Raw genomic sequence first — 16,900 nt, forward strand, 5'->3', positions numbered from 1 at the left:
CCCTCCGCGGCTCATGCTCTGGGCCCGGAGAAGATCGCTGGGCCCGGCGACGTTGCTAAAGCCGCTGACCCTCGCCGCCGTCCCATCAAGACCCGGTTGTTGTCCCATTCCACCGCCACGGAACCTCAGCCCCTCCATCTCCCTGTCATCGCTGTAGCGCTCGTTGCAGTCCGAACGCAGGGACACGTCGAGATCCTCTGCTCCCGTGGGCCGTGAAGCTGCCGCGGCGCAGGCGGCTGCGGCGGCGGACCCTGGGTCTGAGGATTCCTCGCCCTGTCTGACGCCCGTTCTGCCCATGCGCGGCCAGAAGTCTGGGAGGCCAATCACCTGGACCCGGGGCTCGACGACCCGCTCCTCGAACCACGCCTGCACGCGGGCCTCGACCAGCTGTGCAACCTTGGGCACGTCCTGGAGACGGCTGCGGGAGCCGATGAGGGAACGGACGGAGAGGTCGAGGCGGTAGTCTGGGAGGAAGGAGAGTGCGAGGTTCGTCTTGGGGGTGCCCTTCCCGGATGCTTGCGGGTCGTCCTGCGCATTGGAAGAAGGCCGCGAGCCACTATTGCGGGAAGAAGAGCGCGCGTTTGCTCCCGAGTCTGCTGCATTGGAAGGAGACGGGGATGGGGACGGGGTGTGAGAAGGGGGAGTCTGGGCGGGCACGAATGAGATGCATAGCGTTCCAGAGAAGCGGACGACAGATACAGACAGGGCGACGGGGAGCACAGCGGAACGGGGTTTGGGATAGTTCAGGATCAGAGATGTCTCGATGGCAAGTGATAAGTTGTCGTCGCTCAGGTCGACGTCCATCAGGGCCTGCAGCCTTCCGCCATCGGAATTGGGATCATCCACAGCAATGACACGGCAATTGCTAAATATCGGAAATTCCTCCCCCAGCGAGATATCCGTGACAGTTATCTTGTCGACGAAGGATGGCTTCTTCTCCGGATTGTTCAAAGTTGCGGTGAGGGAGTCGAGGATGGATGACGTGGGGGAGTCTTTAAGGATGTAGGCAGTCTGCCTGTACTGAGCAATTGTCTGTGCAATCAGCACGTTAAACCAGTCCAGAGACTCTGGCTGGTGAGAGGAGTGGTGCATCCGATTCCGTCCATGTCTCGACGACGGGTTTGTAGGAACTGTGCTGTAGTATGTCTTTCTGAGAATAGAGCGGGTATTTGTCGACGATGACGGCACAGGACGGAGGACGTTCGAGGTCGACGGCTTTTCTCTCAGAGACCTGGGGCTGCCGTCACCCGTAGAGACATTGTTTAGGGAGGAGGAGCGTCGGTGTGGCCCCGAACGGCTCGACAGTCCACGGGATGAGGAAGGAGGTGCTTCGCCAAAGATGAAGAACTTGATGAAGGCGCCTATCAGGAGCACGACAGACAGCTGGCCGAGCAGGAGGCCCTGTGTGAAGGAGAGACTGGACGATCTTATCAGCCAACGAACTAGTCAGAAGAATAAAGGGGGTTTTTCTTACGAGGACTGGGCGGGAGCAGGAGGAGGAGCTTCATCTGCCGGAGTCAGCGGAGTGATCCGGTGATACGTTGACACAAGATCAGCGTACTCTGCTGGGGGGACATGGTCGACAGCTGTCTGATCTGGACCCTGATCCACTACCATTGCCAGCAACAGTGTCGTGTATTAACCAGACCCTCGAGTAGGCTGTCTATGCTGCAGACGTGGAGGGAGACTCGGCCGGGGAGCCGCACGCGGAGAAAGAAGGGCGAAGAGCAGGTCGACCTTTCGACGTTGGCCACGCCCGATCGCCGCTAAACTTATCAGATCGCCCGATCTTATCGCCCTGGTTCGCTCCGCGCCTCGTCGAAAGGACACGCTGGATTTTTCTTCTTTTCAGCCAACAGCGACGTTGAGAGACCTTCTGTCCATTCAGAGTGTGATCAACAGTGAAAATCACCAGGCTGAGCTGCCACTTGACGACGTCTCAGGCGAAAGGATACCTATTCTTCACCTCTCCACCCCACTTGTACATCTCTATCAAATAGACCAACGAGGACAAGAATGCCACCTTGACGCTTCTGTCGTCTCTCAAAGACTGATTTGCTATCCAGCAAGCAGCAGCAGCAGCATCATCATATCGATCTCACATCATCACTGACTATCCTGCAAAAACGACTACCGACACACACATACCCTACTCCTCTATCCGGACAGAGAAAAGCAGGACCTACACCTATAGTACAGAACATCTCCACCAACCCCACCATGCGTGCAATATCTATATCTACGACCACTCTCCTCCTTCTCCTCCTCTCCTTCCTCTCCCCCGTCCTCTCCTTCGGAAAATCCTCCCAACAGCCCCCCGGCCCCAACGCCATCCTCCTCTCCAAAGTCCACTCCCTCACCCTCCGCGGCGACCGCATGACCACCTCCCGCCGCGTCCCGCCCATCCCGCAACTGACCTGCGTCGGGCCCTCCAAGCGCCTCTGTGCCCTGTACCCGATCGACACTATGCGCTGTACGAACCAGGGCTCCGACTACGACGAGGAGGACATCCAGTGGACCTGCACCGCGGAGCTGCCTCCGGAGTTCAAGCTGGGGTCGACGGACGTCGTGTGCGAGGGGTACCGGAGCGCGGAGGACCCGTGGGTGCTGAAGGGGAGTTGCGGGGTGGAGTATCGGTTGGCGTTGACGGAGGTGGGGGAGAGGAGGTTTGGGCATCTAGTTGCGGAGGAAGAAGGGTTGGAGTTGGAGAGGTGGACGGGTTTGCTGGGTGTGGGGCTCTTTGTGCTTTGTATCGGGTTGATTCTGTACCCTCTGATCGCGGATTGTCTTGGATTCCGGAGGAATAACAGACCCGGGGGGAACAACACTAATAATCGCCCATGGTGGGGAGGCTTTTGGCCTGGAGGAGGAGGACCCGGCGGCGGCGGTGGTGATAACCCCCCAGGTCCGCCCCCTCCATACGACTATCCGTCTAGCAATCCGTTCATGTCATCGACATCGTCATCTAACTGGAGACCCGGGTTCTGGACGGGTGCGTTAGGTGGTGCCGCGGCTGGATACGAGTTGGGGAGAAGGAGTCGGGAGAGAACGTCGTTCTGGGGTGGTCGTCCGGCAGCGAGTCCGTTGCGCACGACCCGGAGGTATTACGATTATGATGACTATAATGCGGGCGAGGGCAGTTCAGCGTCTGCGGTGCGGTTCTCGTCGACGAGTACGAGTACCGGGTTCGGATCTACGAGGCGGAGGTAGAGGGAATATCTACATGGGTGGTTCAGTAGCTGAATGACTGTACATGGGAAAATACGCAGTTATGACATATTCGGAATAAAAATTGTACATATTTTCGACTCCTATTATTCTTCCCACGGGTATTATACATATAAAAGGGCTGTGTCAAGCAACGAACCTCCACCAGGCGCCGCCATGCCCCATCTTCAAGCCGCAGCAAATACCGCTGTTACGGCTGAGGGCCTCAATTCCAAAAGAAAGATATAAATATCATTAAACATCATCCACAATCCTCCCTTCCCTCAAGCAGGAATCGGGAAGTCGTCAATGGTGCCCACAACCTCTTCCGTTCCTCCGCCCATGCTCTTAAGCACCTGCTTCTTGCCATTCCGGCCTCTGCCTTTGCCGTTGGCTCCGTTCCCTTTCTCGGGAGCCGCACTGTCGCCGCCGCCGGCAGACGGGTTGCGCATCAGCTCCTGAGCAGCCTCCTGTTCCTTGGCGTGCTGGTCTTCGATACGCTTCTTCTCCTCGTCCAGTTCCTGCTGGATCACCTTGGGGTCATCGTATACCGTGTTCGTCATCTCCGAATATGTCGCGATATCGATATGTTCGCGCGGTCCCAGCAGCGCGTCCTTGATCCGCTCGGGATCTTTACGCTCCTCGTTGTTGAACTTGAGCTTGATCTGGCGCCTGGAACGTCCGGGGAACATCTTGCTGATCATCATGAAGTCCGTTCCGAACATGCGCAGTCCGCGATAGAAGAGATCCGTCATCTCCTCGTCCCAAGACTCGGTCTTGGTACGCTTCCCATATGTGGCCTGGTTGATCTTCCGCGTGAGAGGATTCTCCACGACGTCTTCCAGCTCTCCCGCTTCTCTCTCCGCATCAGCGTGGCGGTCCACCTGCAGTGATGCCGTATCCAGCACGATCTCTCCGTTGACGATCCTCATCTTCGGGCCAGCCTGCTGCTTCCTCTGAGGCAGTCTGTCAAGCGGCGGGGATGCCTCTCCGTTCTGCTTTATCGGAACCTGATCCGTGCTAGCTCTCCTCTCCTCGCGTTGCTTCTGTTTACGCTCCAACTCGGCCATCTCCAGATTCTGCAACTCCATCTCTCGTTTGGATTTCTTTCCCGTGCGGAGGTCCTTGCACAGATCCGACATCTTGACAACCGACGGGGCAATTTCGATGAGTTCTGCGCCTTCGGGCGTCGGTTCACGCTTCCTTCGTGCGCGAGGCTTTCTCTCTCTGGGAGTACCGGCCGCACCTTCTCCAGCTCCATCCTCAGCCGTCCTCCTTTTTCTAGACTTGGTCGTCTTCTTCTGTGCTGTAGTGGCTGCAGGTGCTGCAGGCGCAGTAGGTGGTACGGTTTCGTTTTGGGTTCGAGCAGGTTCGCCGGTCTCGGGAACATCCGGCTGAGTGCTAGGGGGGGTTATGAGCGTAGAAGCAGAAGCCTGCGCTCTTTCAGCAGGCGCTGCGGCCTCAGAGGTTTTGAGGCGCTTTGCGGGTCGGATCGGTGTCGGTTCATCGCCTGCAGGTGAAGGAACTGGAGGGGCCTGGGTGTCTCGAGGAGCTTCTACTCTCGTCTGCTCTCCTACAGCCGTAGCAGAGTCCCTTCTTACTGGAGGCTCTGGAGCAGGCGGTTCCGCAGAAGGAACATTCGATTCTGGCGGGGCAGGATGAGGGGCAGGCTGCGCCGCAGCGGGGCTTGGGACCGGTGCAGAGGGTGCAGAGATAGAAGCCTTTCGCTTCGGGGCAGGAATTGGAATGGCTATCGGGGTCTCCGCGGTGGGAGCAGCCTTGGGTTTCTCGGGAGTGGGCTCGGGCTCGCGCGGTTGTGGTTCCTGGGCCTCTGTCACCGATGGGGGTTCGGGTGCTGGCGCGGGGGTCGTAGTAGCAGTAGTAGGCGTAGGCTCAGGAGCCGCTGCTTCGGCCGTAGGCTGCGCTGTCTGCGCAGTCGCCTGCCGATCAGCACTGGGCCGGGCAGCAGCTGGGGCTGTAGAAGCTCCAGGACCCGGACGCCGTGCGGGCGCCTTGGGAGCGAACTTCTTGCCCGATTTGTCTGTGCTGATTAGGACGTGAGGCGAGACGCGGAGACATAGCAGCACTTACTGATGACAGAGCTGGAGAAGGACACCATGATGATGGTCACGGACGGCGCACATCACATCACATCACGATCTGATAGCGCTGCGGCCGGCAGCAGAGAAGCACAGGAGGTGGTGAGATGAAGATGAGGGGCGACGGATGACTCTGCGCGCGGGCGCGTGAGGTCACGTGGGAGGCGCTAGCCGGCTAGCGCCCGCCGAAGTCGAAAATCCTCCTGGCCGCCAGAGTCCTGACCTCTGCTTATCTCGACCGCATCCCATCCTCTCCCTTCGTCCCCGGCCCAGCGCATCAGGGTCGTCCGTCCTCTACGCCTCGCTGGCTACCGCCCCGCGTCATCGCAGCCCGTCTGCCGTCCTAGCCACTGATGACGGCCGTCGAAGCGTCGCCTGTCGCGCCCTCCGAGTCCGGTCTAGTCAAGATGGAAGACCGGAAGAGACCCGCCGCCTACGATCACAATGACTCTGCTCCGCCGTTGAAGAAGCAGGCCACGTCGATGAATGGCGGCAGCAAGCCTCATCCCGATGCCGACATGCCCTGGAAGGACGATCTCGAGGTGAGTCCTACGTGTCCTGTTCACATCGGACCCTTCAGCCCCGTCCCGCCCGGACGCGCGTCTGGGCTGCGCTGATCGGTGGATGGTCGTACTGACAACTGTCTGGCACAACAGCGCTTCCAGAAAGACGCAATATGGCGCCAGATGCAGGAGTACAAGCGCGAGAAGGTCACCCTCGAGGCCAAGGTGAAGGAATTGACGAAGGCCGCGACATACCACAACGATCACCTCCGTGTCATTGATGTCTGGTTCAAGCAGGTAGGTGGCTGCCGTTATGCCCCTGTTGGGATGACGAAAGGTCTGACAGCGTCTGTGTCACCAGTTGATTGACGAGGTTAAACTCCTGGTGGGTGCGCCGGATCAAGAAGGCAAAGGTAGCAACCCTTCAATTACGGGACTGATACGTGGCTTATTGGACTCGAGCTGACCCTGCTGCAGACCAGCTTGCTTTCCAGAGCTCTTTGCTCTTTGAGGACAATGAGAACTTCGAGAAGCATCTCAAAGCCCGATCGGATGACATTAAAGAAACGATATCACGTCTCCTGTCGCATTCACCAAAGGCTGCACCGGAGGTCTCGGAGTTACAGAGCCAGCTCGCCAAGAAGCTGGCAGAAGAGAAGGTTTCCATCAATGAGCTCGAGAAGGCACTATCCGAAAAGCAGCAGTTGGAAGAGCGGTTGGAAGCGGCGTCGTTAAGATATATGGTTGCCGAGAAGAAACTCGACCGTGCAAGGAGCTTGACGGTAGCCAAGCTCGAGAAGCAATATTTGCTTGGTGCACAACGACCTGGAGGTGACAGTGCTACGGGGAATCGCGAGGATGCTGGTGTTAATGGTGTTTCGGGCGCAGATCGGAATGCCGAGTTGGAGGAAGCCCACCATAAGGCCGTTGCCATTTCCGAAAAGCAGAAGGAACAGCTTGAGAAGCTGGAGGCTGAGAATGCGAAGCTGATGAGCCAAATCACGGAGATCAACATGAAGGTATGTTTCGGATGGTGAAGGCTGCGATATTGGGTGTCTAACACGAGATCTCTACAGAACTCGAAACTTACCGACGAGGACTATGCCCATACGGATCTCTTCAAGCAACTTAAATCCCAACACGAGGATGTGATCAAGCGCATCAACAATCTTGAGGCAACGAATGCGCAACTTCGGGAAGAGGCCGAGAAGCTTCAGGCGGAGCGGACCGCTTATCGAATCCAGATCGATTCGGAGACGCAGAGCATCATCGCGGAGAAGGAGGCCCAGTTGCAAAGGGCGGAAACAGACCTTGCAAGGATCAGGAATGCTCGTGACGAGCTTCTTGCCGACCAGCAGATGCGAAAGGCCGCCCAAGAGCAGGAGAAGACAGCGGCTGCTAAGGTTCAGGAACTTGCGGCCGCAAGGGAAGCTCAGATTGCGTCCATGCAGTCCGAACTGGAGAGACTACGTGTGCAGGTTGACGGTTTGAAGGATAAGGATACACAGACGAACATCGAAGAGTTGCCTGTGGAAGAGCTCCGTGCCAAGTATCAAGCCTTGGAACGTCAGTATTCGATGCTCAACACCGAGCTGATTTCGATGCAGACGGTTTGCAAGAAGTATTCCACTTTGGCGTCCCAGAAAGTCGCGGATTTCAGTGCTCTCGAGGAGAAGGTGATGCGGTTAACAGCGGAGAAGTCCAAGGCTGATCAGAAATATTTCGCCGCGATGAAGAGCAAAGAAGCGCGTGACTCTGAGGTTCGCACTTTGAGGGCGCAGAACTCCAAGAGCTCGGATATTGTCTCTCAGCTCAAGGATGCGGAGGCAACGACACGCTCGCTCCTGGCGAACATGGAGAAGCAGGTCAGCGAAGGAAAGGAAGCGCTGAACGCTACCATCAACAAGTATCGCGCAGCGCAGCAGCAGGTGACAGAGAGCAACATTGTCATAGAAGGTCTGAAGGCGCAGATTGCGGAGCTCAAGAAGTTGTCTGTCTCCAAGGACTCGACGCTGGCGAGCACTTCGGCTGCCTGTCGTCAAGCAGAGACTGAAATTGAAGGTCTCAAGTCGAGTCTTGCGGATACGAAGAAGAGCTTGGAGAACTGGAAGTCCAAGAGCCTTGGAAACTCGTCCTCCGAGTACGAGATGCTGAGGGTGAGTAGATCTCCGCTAACCCATTTTGGACCTCGACTGACAACATTCATAGACTCTTGCACTTTGCACAGTCTGCCGTAGGAATTTCAAGAACACCGCCATCAAGACGTGTGGCCACGTCTTCTGCAAGGAATGTGTCGAAGAGCGTCTCACGTCTCGTTCGCGAAAGTGCCCCAACTGCAACAAGTCCTTCGGAAACAATGACCATATGCACATCACTCTCTGATGCGAAATATTATCGTCCCACCGAACCCTTTTAATAATCTGTTTCCACAATAATTCTTTTTCGTGTACAATAGCCCTTTCCTTTCTTCTCTATTCGGTTTACCCATTTCAGCAAGGATCATGGTCAGTGGTGTTCTACGGCGGGTCTTTTAGCGGGGCGGGATCTCGTTTATCGGAATGTGAAAAAGGGCTGGCGTTTGAAATTGCCTCGGGTGTCCTGCATACTAGCACATCTTCCTTGCTCGTTCTAGCCAGAGAGCGGTGGAAATCTGGTCTACAATTTCTTTTGTTTGGATACCCACTTCAGTGTTCGAGCGGCACCTGGGTGGGATTGAGGCGGCGCATACCTGTGACTGTAGGAATAGCTATCCGATCTGGATGATAAAGCGGAATGATACTCATGGCGTCATGTTTCTCATCGAACTCATCTGCTTCGCAACTGACGGACATATCAAGAATTGAATATCCTGCTGTAGAGAAGCTCATGTCTCCCAACCCACAGGTCCAGCACAGGGACAACCTGTCCCGCATCCTCTGGCTCCGTCTCCCATTCGCGCTCTATCCGCTCCGCAATCATATCCTGTAAGCTTGCGCTAGCAAGGACACTTTGCGCCTGGTAGGGACCCATCACAGAAGCGCGAACCGCGGCACTGAGGACGGCCTTTGCATGGTTCACCATAAACACATACGCCGTCTGACGGATATCGATCCCCATCGCCAGACACACGACGCCCCACAGCGGCGCCAGATGCCCGTTCGGGCCCAGCGCGTCCGTAGTACTGTCACCGACGCTGGACTTCAACGCCTCTGAGAAGCTTTCGAGTGCCAGCACCGCGGATCTGGCCGCATCATCTATTGATTGCGTCGTCGAGGAACAGGAATACGTCTCCCGGAACGCTCGTTCCCAAACACTCAGCAGCGCTCGTCCCTGCGCGACGCTGGCTCTCCGCGCCACCGTACACGGAGTCGACGCGTCGAGGTCATTGTCGAGGGTCTCCAGTTCCTCGGGTTTCCTGTAGGCGGTGAGCACGTATGGTAAGGTCGTACTCGCGACCGAGGCGATGGAGAGCTTGAGGAATCGGTGGAAGGAGGACACCGGGGTGGTCGAGGGCGGCAGAGGCTTGTGGTGCGCGATGTAGGATTCCAGGCCGCTGGAGTAGGCGAAGGAACCTAGGGGGAGGGCGGAGTCGGAGAGGAGGAGTAGGGAGTGGATGGATGGGTAATATAGAGGGTCTGAAAGATGTGGTTGGTAGAGTCAGTAGGGGAGGGATCTCAACGATCATTGAGGGGCCGGGACAGATAAACAGACCATTGCGGAGGTGTGGAGTGCACTTCTTCTCGTCCTTGGATGCAGAATGACTTTTCTTCAGACGATTCCTGGCATCTCGTAATCGCTGCTCAAGATCAGCGATCTCGTGTTCGAGATCCTGCCGATCTGTGTCTCTATTCATTGAGGCATCGCAATGGTTCATGAACCACGCGGTTGATAGATAAGAGTGAGGACCTCGATAGATTAGAGTAAATCAATCGGAGTCGAGCGGAGACTCTCCGCGCGGTGACGGGAGGCAGAAAAAGGAACGGACCCGGTCCCGGCAGGATTCGGACCTTGGTGAGCTCCCAGCACCAACACATACACCGGCTACGGCCGCAAACAATTGGAAAAGGGTTTCCCGCCGCTATGCAATTACAATAAAGAAGGTTATCAAAAATACTCTGTCAAGGACTATGTCGGGGAAGCGTCTGCTGGACGCTATCCAATTCCTCAATGTCGCCAAGTCCGTGGCGGCGAAGCACCTCGCCGTGCGTCAGCGACAGCTAGATCTCTACACGCGGACATCGTCACTCACCAAGGGGATAAAGGACCAGGCGGACGGGCTGATACTTACGGCTCAGGCGGCTGCGGCGTTGGCGAGACGATTCAATGAACCCGGACAGCAGCAGCAACAGCCCACTACTACAGCAGCGGAGAAACCGCTCGACCAGGCTACAGTTCGAAGTTCAAGCAGTGGAGGAAGTGTTCAGGGAGTACATGACCATCTGGATGTCAGACAGGAGACGGTCAGAGGGGATCCTCTACCGGATGGAACTTTACTCCCGGACGATGTGCCAGTCGCTTCTCGGGACCTGTCCCCGGAGGAAGCTAAGAAGCTTCAACGACAGGCGGAATCCCAGATTCCTGGAAAATCCGCAGAGCACAGTGCGGGGAACGAACCTAGCGAGCTGAACGTCAGCCAGGGCCAAGAAGTTTTCCACAAGCCGTCTCCGGACTCTCCACCTGTGCTGTCCTCCCTTCCCAGGGTCAAGCTGCCCAAGTTCACCGGGAATGTTCAGGAGGGTAGCTCTGAGGATGGCAAGATCAATCCGGACGTCTACCACTCCCCTGTCCGTTCCGCAGACGGGAAGCAGACCGTATCCGAGCAACAGGGAGAGCCTTCGGAGGAAATGATGCAGAACATATTCCACAGCCCGAGGGTCGCAAGAGCTTTGTCGAGAAAGCCTCCCCTCAATCCCTATATTGACACCCGGAGGTCTAGAGAGCCTGTAGGAGTTGCTGCCAGACGGACTTCTGAGGAGTCCCCCGTCGCAGCATCCGGCCAAAATGGCAAAGAAGACATGGAAAAGCTTGGATCCAGCCTGGCAGAAGAGGTATCGACACCTGATGATGCACGCGGTTTTTGATATCCCTCGGAGAATAACCCGACCATTTGACTGACGGAATCCTTGCAGACAAAAGCGGCAGACCAAGGTGATGGAAAGGTAAAGGCTGTCCCTTACCAAATGGTCGAGTCTCGTGTTCCGTCATCCCGTCTGGGACGACTATGGCAGTATGGTGGACTGGCCACATCAATGGCACTTGGAGCCGTTGGTGAGGGCCTCCGAAGGGTCACCGGGAGCGGGGACAGTTCTGGATCGATCGTGTTCAGTGCTGGGAACATGGAGCGTCTCGTTGCGAAATTGTCGAGGATGAGAGGTGCCGCTCTCAAGTTGGGTCAGATGCTGAGTTTCCAAGGTTAGTTCTGTCAACCAAGTTTTGATATTGATATTGGACAAAAAATCTGATGTGTGCAGATTCCAAGATGCTCCCTGATTCGATACAGCAGGTTCTGCAGCGCGTCCAAGACCGCGCGGACTACATGCCAGCCTACCAAAGAGACAAGGTCCTGAGCCAAAATCTGGGCCCTAACTGGCGGGATCTATTCGAATCCTTCGACGAAATTCCCATGGCTGCGGCTTCGATAGGACAGGTCCACGGCGCAGTCCTGAAGAAGAACGGACAGCCCGTGGCCGTCAAGATCCAATACCCCGGAGTTGCCGAATCCATCGACTCTGATCTCAACAATCTCTCCATCCTGCTCACCGCATCCCGTCTCTTGCCAAAGGGTCTCTACCTCGACAAGACCATTGCCAACGCCCGCACTGAGCTGGCCTGGGAATGCGACTACGTCCGAGAAGCCGAGGGCGCAAACCGCTTCCGCCAGCTCCTCCAGGATGAAGACGTCTTCGTCGTGCCCGAGATCATCCCCGAAGCCTCGGGCAAACAGGTCCTGACGATGGAACGCATGAACGGTATCCCCGTGACGCGGGTCATCAACGACATCACGCAGGAACAGCGCGACTGGATCGGCTCACAGATCCTCCGCCTCTGCTTCCGCGAGATCTTCGAGTTTCGATACATGCAGACGGACCCCAACTGGACCAACTTCCTCTACAACTCCAAAACAAACAAGATCGAACTCCTCGACTTCGGTGCCTCGCGCGAATACCCTGAAGAATTTGTCTCCACCTACGTGAAAACCTTGGTCGCCGCCTCTCGGAACGATAAGGAGGCCTGCCGCGAACTCTCCCTGAAGCTGGGCTACCTGACGGGCTACGAGACCCAGACCATGGTCGACGCCCACGTCACCTCCATCATCACCCTCGCGGAGCCCTACATGGCCTCGTCCCCGGATGTCTACGACTTCAGGGACCAGACCATCACGGACCGCGTGCGCGCCTTGATCCCGCTCATGCTGCATGAGCGGTTGACGCCGCCCCCCGAGGAGACGTACAGTCTACATCGGAAGCTGAGCGGAGCGTTCTTGCTGTGCGCCAAGCTGGGAAGTCGGGTACGGTGTAAGGAGTTGTTTGCGGATGCTGTTGCTAGGGCCAAAGCCAAGGGGCTGGATGTCGATTGAATTATTGCCGTTCTATCTGTCTGAGAATTAACCTCGACTGTCTGGGAAGAGAAGGGAGAGGATGTGATTTTCGCTAAAACTAACGGGACAACCTTAGTCGGAACTGTATAATAGAGGAACAAAAAAAACACTGGCCTATAGACATGTACTTGCAGTGTATGTACACTATATGCATTTAAAAAAATGAAAAATGAAATCTAACCAAGATTCGGAAAATACAAATTCACATATAGTTTTTCTCTCATTAAGTAGACCACATCACTTGTTTCCATTCAATTATAGTTGCATGCAATGTACACACATTTCTGTCCTGGTCCTTCAACTCAACGAACGAAAAATGAAGGCATCCAGCTTTCACATCACATCACTGCAGGGATCTCAGGATATTCCTCTCATAGATAGTCGTGAGTTTGCCCGTGTTGTTGTTTTCAACCTATTTATTTCATTATTAGTCACTGAAGGAATACACAACCTTCCTCCGAGATACGATAGACTAGGCTATTATAGACAATAAATATGATCTGATATGCCACTTGGGAGATATACTTACCTCATATCTAGGCATATCCTCACTGGCATCGACGTTCCGATTAGCCTGGTTACCGGGCTGCGTCAGGACGGACCGGACGGTGCCGACGCTTTCGGAGGTTTGTGAGTCGGGGCCTGTCGTGTGTTTGAATAGTAGGTAATTAGCAATTATTTTTGCCAGAAAGAAGTACTTGGTAGAAATTTTTTGAGTGGGATAAGAAAAGAGAGGCGTAAGACAAAGACGTACCGCCGACCGGCTTGTAGAGGACAGTCTGACCGTTGCGGTATTGAGGCATGGTTGAAGAAGAATCTTATGTCCTAACTGATAGGTAAACTAGGCTCAATTTTTTTGTCCGATTCAAGCTGATCTGGATGCAAAGGTCAGGTCGATCCAATTTATCCCTGCAAAGCAAGTAGTTCCTCTCAGGTAAGCTAGATATCGTGATCTTAATAATACTTCAGTGAGACTGACGTCAAATCCAGACCTTCCATCTTGAAAACAAGTTTTCGGCTCTCAGATACAGAAGGCTATACATTACATGTGTCAGTTACACCGTTATGAATGTGATTGACATTTTTCTGATAAATTGCTTATGTCACTTCAGTGATAATTTGCCTTGTCTGGTTTATGTCAAACCTGCAGTTACCGTTGTCCTAAATATGGAAGGTATCAGCGATGGTTCTATTCTTCCCTCTTCTGGGTACCTATGTATGTACAGTACATGAGTGGGGAGGTTACAGAGTGGTCTGTATTTAAAGTCAGATACAAGAGAGGCATTGTGCTTGATATGCATTTTTTTTATTAGTGCCAAATGTCTAGCTTATTCTTTTGGCGTTATGAACGATTGTACCCGGCAAGGAAAGACTCGCTGGAAGGTGTCTAACTGTTAAAAGTAGCAGATATGGAAGCATATACAGAGCATGTTGTACTGTACAAGTCTCCGCCCCCTCCCCCCACAAGAATTTGAACCATTACTTTCGGTAGACTAATAACAGTGTTGCAAAAACTTTTAATTCGTCTTTCAGACCTGATTCTTGGAAAGGGTGGGCTACTATTTCTAATAAACCGTCAACGGTAGTTGTCTTTCTGTGGAGAAAGATACTTAAGTATTTCACCATGACGTGTTGGACAGGAATCAAGAACTTAACGTGACATGTACCCACAGACCACAGCATAGGAGGATACTCTATTATTTCTTAGATTTGAGATATTAATAAATTGCTTCAGAAAAAAGAACCATTATAGGTATTTTTCGACGAGCGGTCAGGTACTTTAATACTGTACATACATACCTCAGAAGCTATCTCATTCCCTACCTACCTACCTAGGTACTTTTACCACCTCCCATCTCAATTGATCCCATCTAGACTTCCATTCCACACTCCAACAGAGGTCACAGTCAGTTCACTTCCCAAAAACGACAACACGACAACACGACAATGCCCTCCCAACCAATCGCCTCCCCAGCGGTCCAGCCCAAAAAGGTCTCCGGCAGCGTGCGCGACGACGAACCCATCGACGACTACGAGAACGCCACCCACGCCCGGCAGAAACAAGAGTACAGGTATCAAAGTCCTTCTCCTCCTAATAGGGCCGCGGCGCGTTGGACGGGCGGGCATGCGCCGCATCCTTCGGAAGGAGGGCATGATGGGACGACGGGGGCGAAGAATCGGTCTACGACGAAGCATTAAGTGGAGATGAAGAATGTGATGCGATTGGGGGTGAATGACTGTTTTGCAACGAACAGCGGATTGAATTATTTTTTCCATAGAATTATGTTGCGGTATTTGAGGTGGTCTATACTTGATACACAGTCAAGAGGTCGATGATATCAATGACATTTCCACTGGACAGGGTATAGCGATTGTTGTCAAGCGCTTTGTCAACTAGGAATTCGCATCCATTGTTAAGTTTCTCGAAATTTTCGTCTCTGTGGTTGCTTCTCCTTACTCTTATTATATATGCGAAAGTAAATATTTAACTATTGTGTAACAATATCCTCTAAACGACAAAGAAGCCATGGTATAAATACACCGCACACATCCTCAGGCCACTCACTCAATCCTCGAAAATATCGTACCTAACACTCCAGACTCCGGCCTCATGATAGTCTCATGTGTCGTTTCCGGTACAGTCATGCTTCTATAGCAAAACAAGTCGTCTCCCGTCGTACTTCCTTTCCAGCAGTCATCGAACCACCGCGACCCATATTTTCCCGAATGTCCGTCTGAGTCGGCGAAGAAAACATCCACTCTTAGCTTGGAGTCGTCGTGGTCGTCTTGACCTTGACGGTGTGTGGTTCTTGCAGCTGCGGCTTCAGCCTCTCGATGCCTAAGCAGCGAGACATATCCATCACAATCCTCCCACAAGCCCTCACCCCAAAGGCCATCGGGCCCCCGCTTCAGACAGAAAAGCGCCTCTTGGCTGATCCCTTCGACGTTCTCCAGAAGCGCATACTCCATGATCTTCTCGTCGATGGCCCGCGTGAGTAGTCCTAGTCTATCGTTGTCGTCATTACTATTTCTCATACTATCCATAGCACTCCCGCTGCTGCTCGCAGTACTAGCCACGGCCGGACGAACCGTGCTAGGTCCCAGGTTCGGTCTGCCAGTCGTACGAGTCACCAGGTGACTGGCATGGTACCATTGACGGATCAGCCAGTCGGGGAGGAACTTGGCCACGGTCGCCAGGAGGAGACTGTCGCTGTGAGATGGATGGATCCACGGAGCGATCAGTGCCACGTAGGGCCTGTTGGGGTGTAGGATATGACGGTAGTGGAGGAGGACGTTCAGGACGTAGATTGCGCCGGAGGAGTGGCCGACTAGGGAGATGCGGTTGATGTGGAGTTGGTCTATCAGGGCTTGTACGATATCTGTGAAAAAAAAAAGATGAAAGAAAAAAGATGAATTAGATTTTTTACAAGCCCATTCAATGGGCCTGTAAATACCGTTCCAATGCAACAAAAATAGAAGAAAGAAAAGAGAACACCCACCCAACCATGTCTTCACCTTCCGATCCAAATCCACAGCGTCCGATCCGCCCACCCCCGGCTTGTCAGGACAGATCAGTCGAACGTGATGTTCTTTCGCCAGCTCATCAGCCTGGGCAAGCGTATAGCGGCTGCTGAACAGGCCTCCGCAGTAGAGTATAACAGATCCGTTCTCATGTCCGATATCTGCGTAGGTCACATGGACCGGTCGTGAACGGCCCGTCCCCATATCTGGTGAAAGCCATAAGGAACGATGGAATCGAATATTGGAAAGGTATTTTATTGCCCTTTGTACAAAAAAGAAGAAAAAAAGAGCTTTAGCGTCAGTCCTCTATAGTATAGCACGTACGCACTTGTTCTTTTGTTCTTACTTTTCGTTTATGTCATCGGATATATTGGCCATTTTTAGTTAATTGGCACAGTATAGTGCAGTTAGTTTCAGTCTATCGACTAATCGACAACATAATTGCTGGAAGATGTATTTTATTTTACTTTTCGTGACCTGTGACCTGAACATACTTTTGCCCGGCACGTGTATGTCTAAAGACACGGAGCTACGACGAGGCCTGACGTCATGCTGTACAAAGCTACCTACCTCTCAGCGTGACCAATACTAAAAGGTACTTTCTTAACTCTGCAACGCAGAAAGATGGCTGCGATTAAAACTTTCTGGGATGAAGAAGAAGCATCGTCTTCTCATAGATTTCCCTAACGGAGCTATATGAGGAGTATTATCATACCTGACTGAATGACTCTAGCGCCTTTACTCATGCTTCCAGAAGGTCTGTCTGTGGCGTAGCCTCATGCTGCTCTTGATTTTCTAGTTTTCTAAGAAACCCTCCCTTGTCTTCTGAGGTGTGTGCTCTGCCGTCGGGGGCTGATATGATTGATGATAATCACCTCATGATACCAATGACTGTGTTCTATTCAGGTAGGCGTAACAGACAAATATAATCCCCTAATAAGAAAATAGAATATAATCTATCAGATCCTCTCATTTATCTTGACATATACACG

The 16,900-nt window shown here is 53.6% G+C and overlaps 8 protein-coding genes across 8 annotated transcripts; 3 read left to right on the forward strand and 5 right to left on the reverse strand.

Annotated features, from left to right (window-relative positions):
* Positions 1 to 11: 11 nt before the first annotated feature.
* Positions 12 to 1,577, reverse strand: VTN00DRAFT_8700 (uncharacterized protein; the record flags this gene model as incomplete). The annotated part of the gene is made up of 4 exons (XM_069435579.1): positions 12 to 37; positions 93 to 1,417; positions 1,475 to 1,508; positions 1,562 to 1,577. 4 exons carry the CDS (start codon positions 1,575 to 1,577, stop codon positions 12 to 14), a joined length of 1,401 nt encoding a protein of 466 aa, XP_069285510.1.
* Positions 1,578 to 2,220: 643 nt separating this feature from the next.
* VTN00DRAFT_8701 (uncharacterized protein) lies at positions 2,221 to 3,210 on the forward strand (the record flags this gene model as incomplete). Its single annotated transcript, XM_069435580.1, has 1 exon — positions 2,221 to 3,210. One exon carries the CDS (start codon positions 2,221 to 2,223, stop codon positions 3,208 to 3,210), a length of 990 nt encoding a protein of 329 aa, XP_069285511.1.
* A 281-nt stretch (positions 3,211 to 3,491) lies between these two features.
* Positions 3,492 to 5,326, reverse strand: VTN00DRAFT_8702 (uncharacterized protein; the record flags this gene model as incomplete). The annotated part of the gene is made up of 2 exons (XM_069435581.1): positions 3,492 to 5,248; positions 5,299 to 5,326. The coding sequence occupies 2 exons, from the start codon at positions 5,324 to 5,326 to the stop codon at positions 3,492 to 3,494; spliced, it is 1,785 nt and encodes a 594-aa protein (XP_069285512.1).
* Positions 5,327 to 5,659: 333 nt separating this feature from the next.
* VTN00DRAFT_8703 (uncharacterized protein) lies at positions 5,660 to 8,191 on the forward strand (the record flags this gene model as incomplete). The annotated part of the gene is made up of 6 exons (XM_069435582.1): positions 5,660 to 5,848; positions 5,963 to 6,106; positions 6,171 to 6,222; positions 6,287 to 6,828; positions 6,886 to 7,965; positions 8,018 to 8,191. The coding sequence occupies 6 exons, from the start codon at positions 5,660 to 5,662 to the stop codon at positions 8,189 to 8,191; spliced, it is 2,181 nt and encodes a 726-aa protein (XP_069285513.1).
* Positions 8,192 to 8,641: 450 nt separating this feature from the next.
* On the reverse strand, positions 8,642 to 9,641 carry VTN00DRAFT_8704 (uncharacterized protein; the record flags this gene model as incomplete). Its single annotated transcript, XM_069435583.1, has 2 exons — positions 8,642 to 9,423; positions 9,500 to 9,641. The coding sequence occupies 2 exons, from the start codon at positions 9,639 to 9,641 to the stop codon at positions 8,642 to 8,644; spliced, it is 924 nt and encodes a 307-aa protein (XP_069285514.1).
* Positions 9,642 to 9,915: 274 nt separating this feature from the next.
* Positions 9,916 to 12,365, forward strand: VTN00DRAFT_8705 (uncharacterized protein; the record flags this gene model as incomplete). The annotated part of the gene is made up of 3 exons (XM_069435584.1): positions 9,916 to 10,836; positions 10,918 to 11,200; positions 11,260 to 12,365. The coding sequence occupies 3 exons, from the start codon at positions 9,916 to 9,918 to the stop codon at positions 12,363 to 12,365; spliced, it is 2,310 nt and encodes a 769-aa protein (XP_069285515.1).
* A 364-nt stretch (positions 12,366 to 12,729) lies between these two features.
* VTN00DRAFT_8706 (uncharacterized protein) lies at positions 12,730 to 13,189 on the reverse strand (the record flags this gene model as incomplete). Its single annotated transcript, XM_069435585.1, has 3 exons — positions 12,730 to 12,798; positions 12,916 to 13,028; positions 13,141 to 13,189. The coding sequence occupies 3 exons, from the start codon at positions 13,187 to 13,189 to the stop codon at positions 12,730 to 12,732; spliced, it is 231 nt and encodes a 76-aa protein (XP_069285516.1).
* Positions 13,190 to 14,948: 1,759 nt separating this feature from the next.
* VTN00DRAFT_8707 (uncharacterized protein) lies at positions 14,949 to 16,112 on the reverse strand (the record flags this gene model as incomplete). Its single annotated transcript, XM_069435586.1, has 2 exons — positions 14,949 to 15,766; positions 15,887 to 16,112. 2 exons carry the CDS (start codon positions 16,110 to 16,112, stop codon positions 14,949 to 14,951), a joined length of 1,044 nt encoding a protein of 347 aa, XP_069285517.1.
* Positions 16,113 to 16,900: the final 788 nt, after the last annotated feature.

This window comes from Thermoascus crustaceus (genome assembly GCF_041956765.1).
Source record: "Thermoascus crustaceus strain CBS 181.67 unplaced genomic scaffold VTN00scaffold_6, whole genome shotgun sequence".
Lineage (NCBI taxonomy): Eukaryota > Fungi > Ascomycota > Eurotiomycetes > Eurotiales > Thermoascaceae > Thermoascus > Thermoascus crustaceus.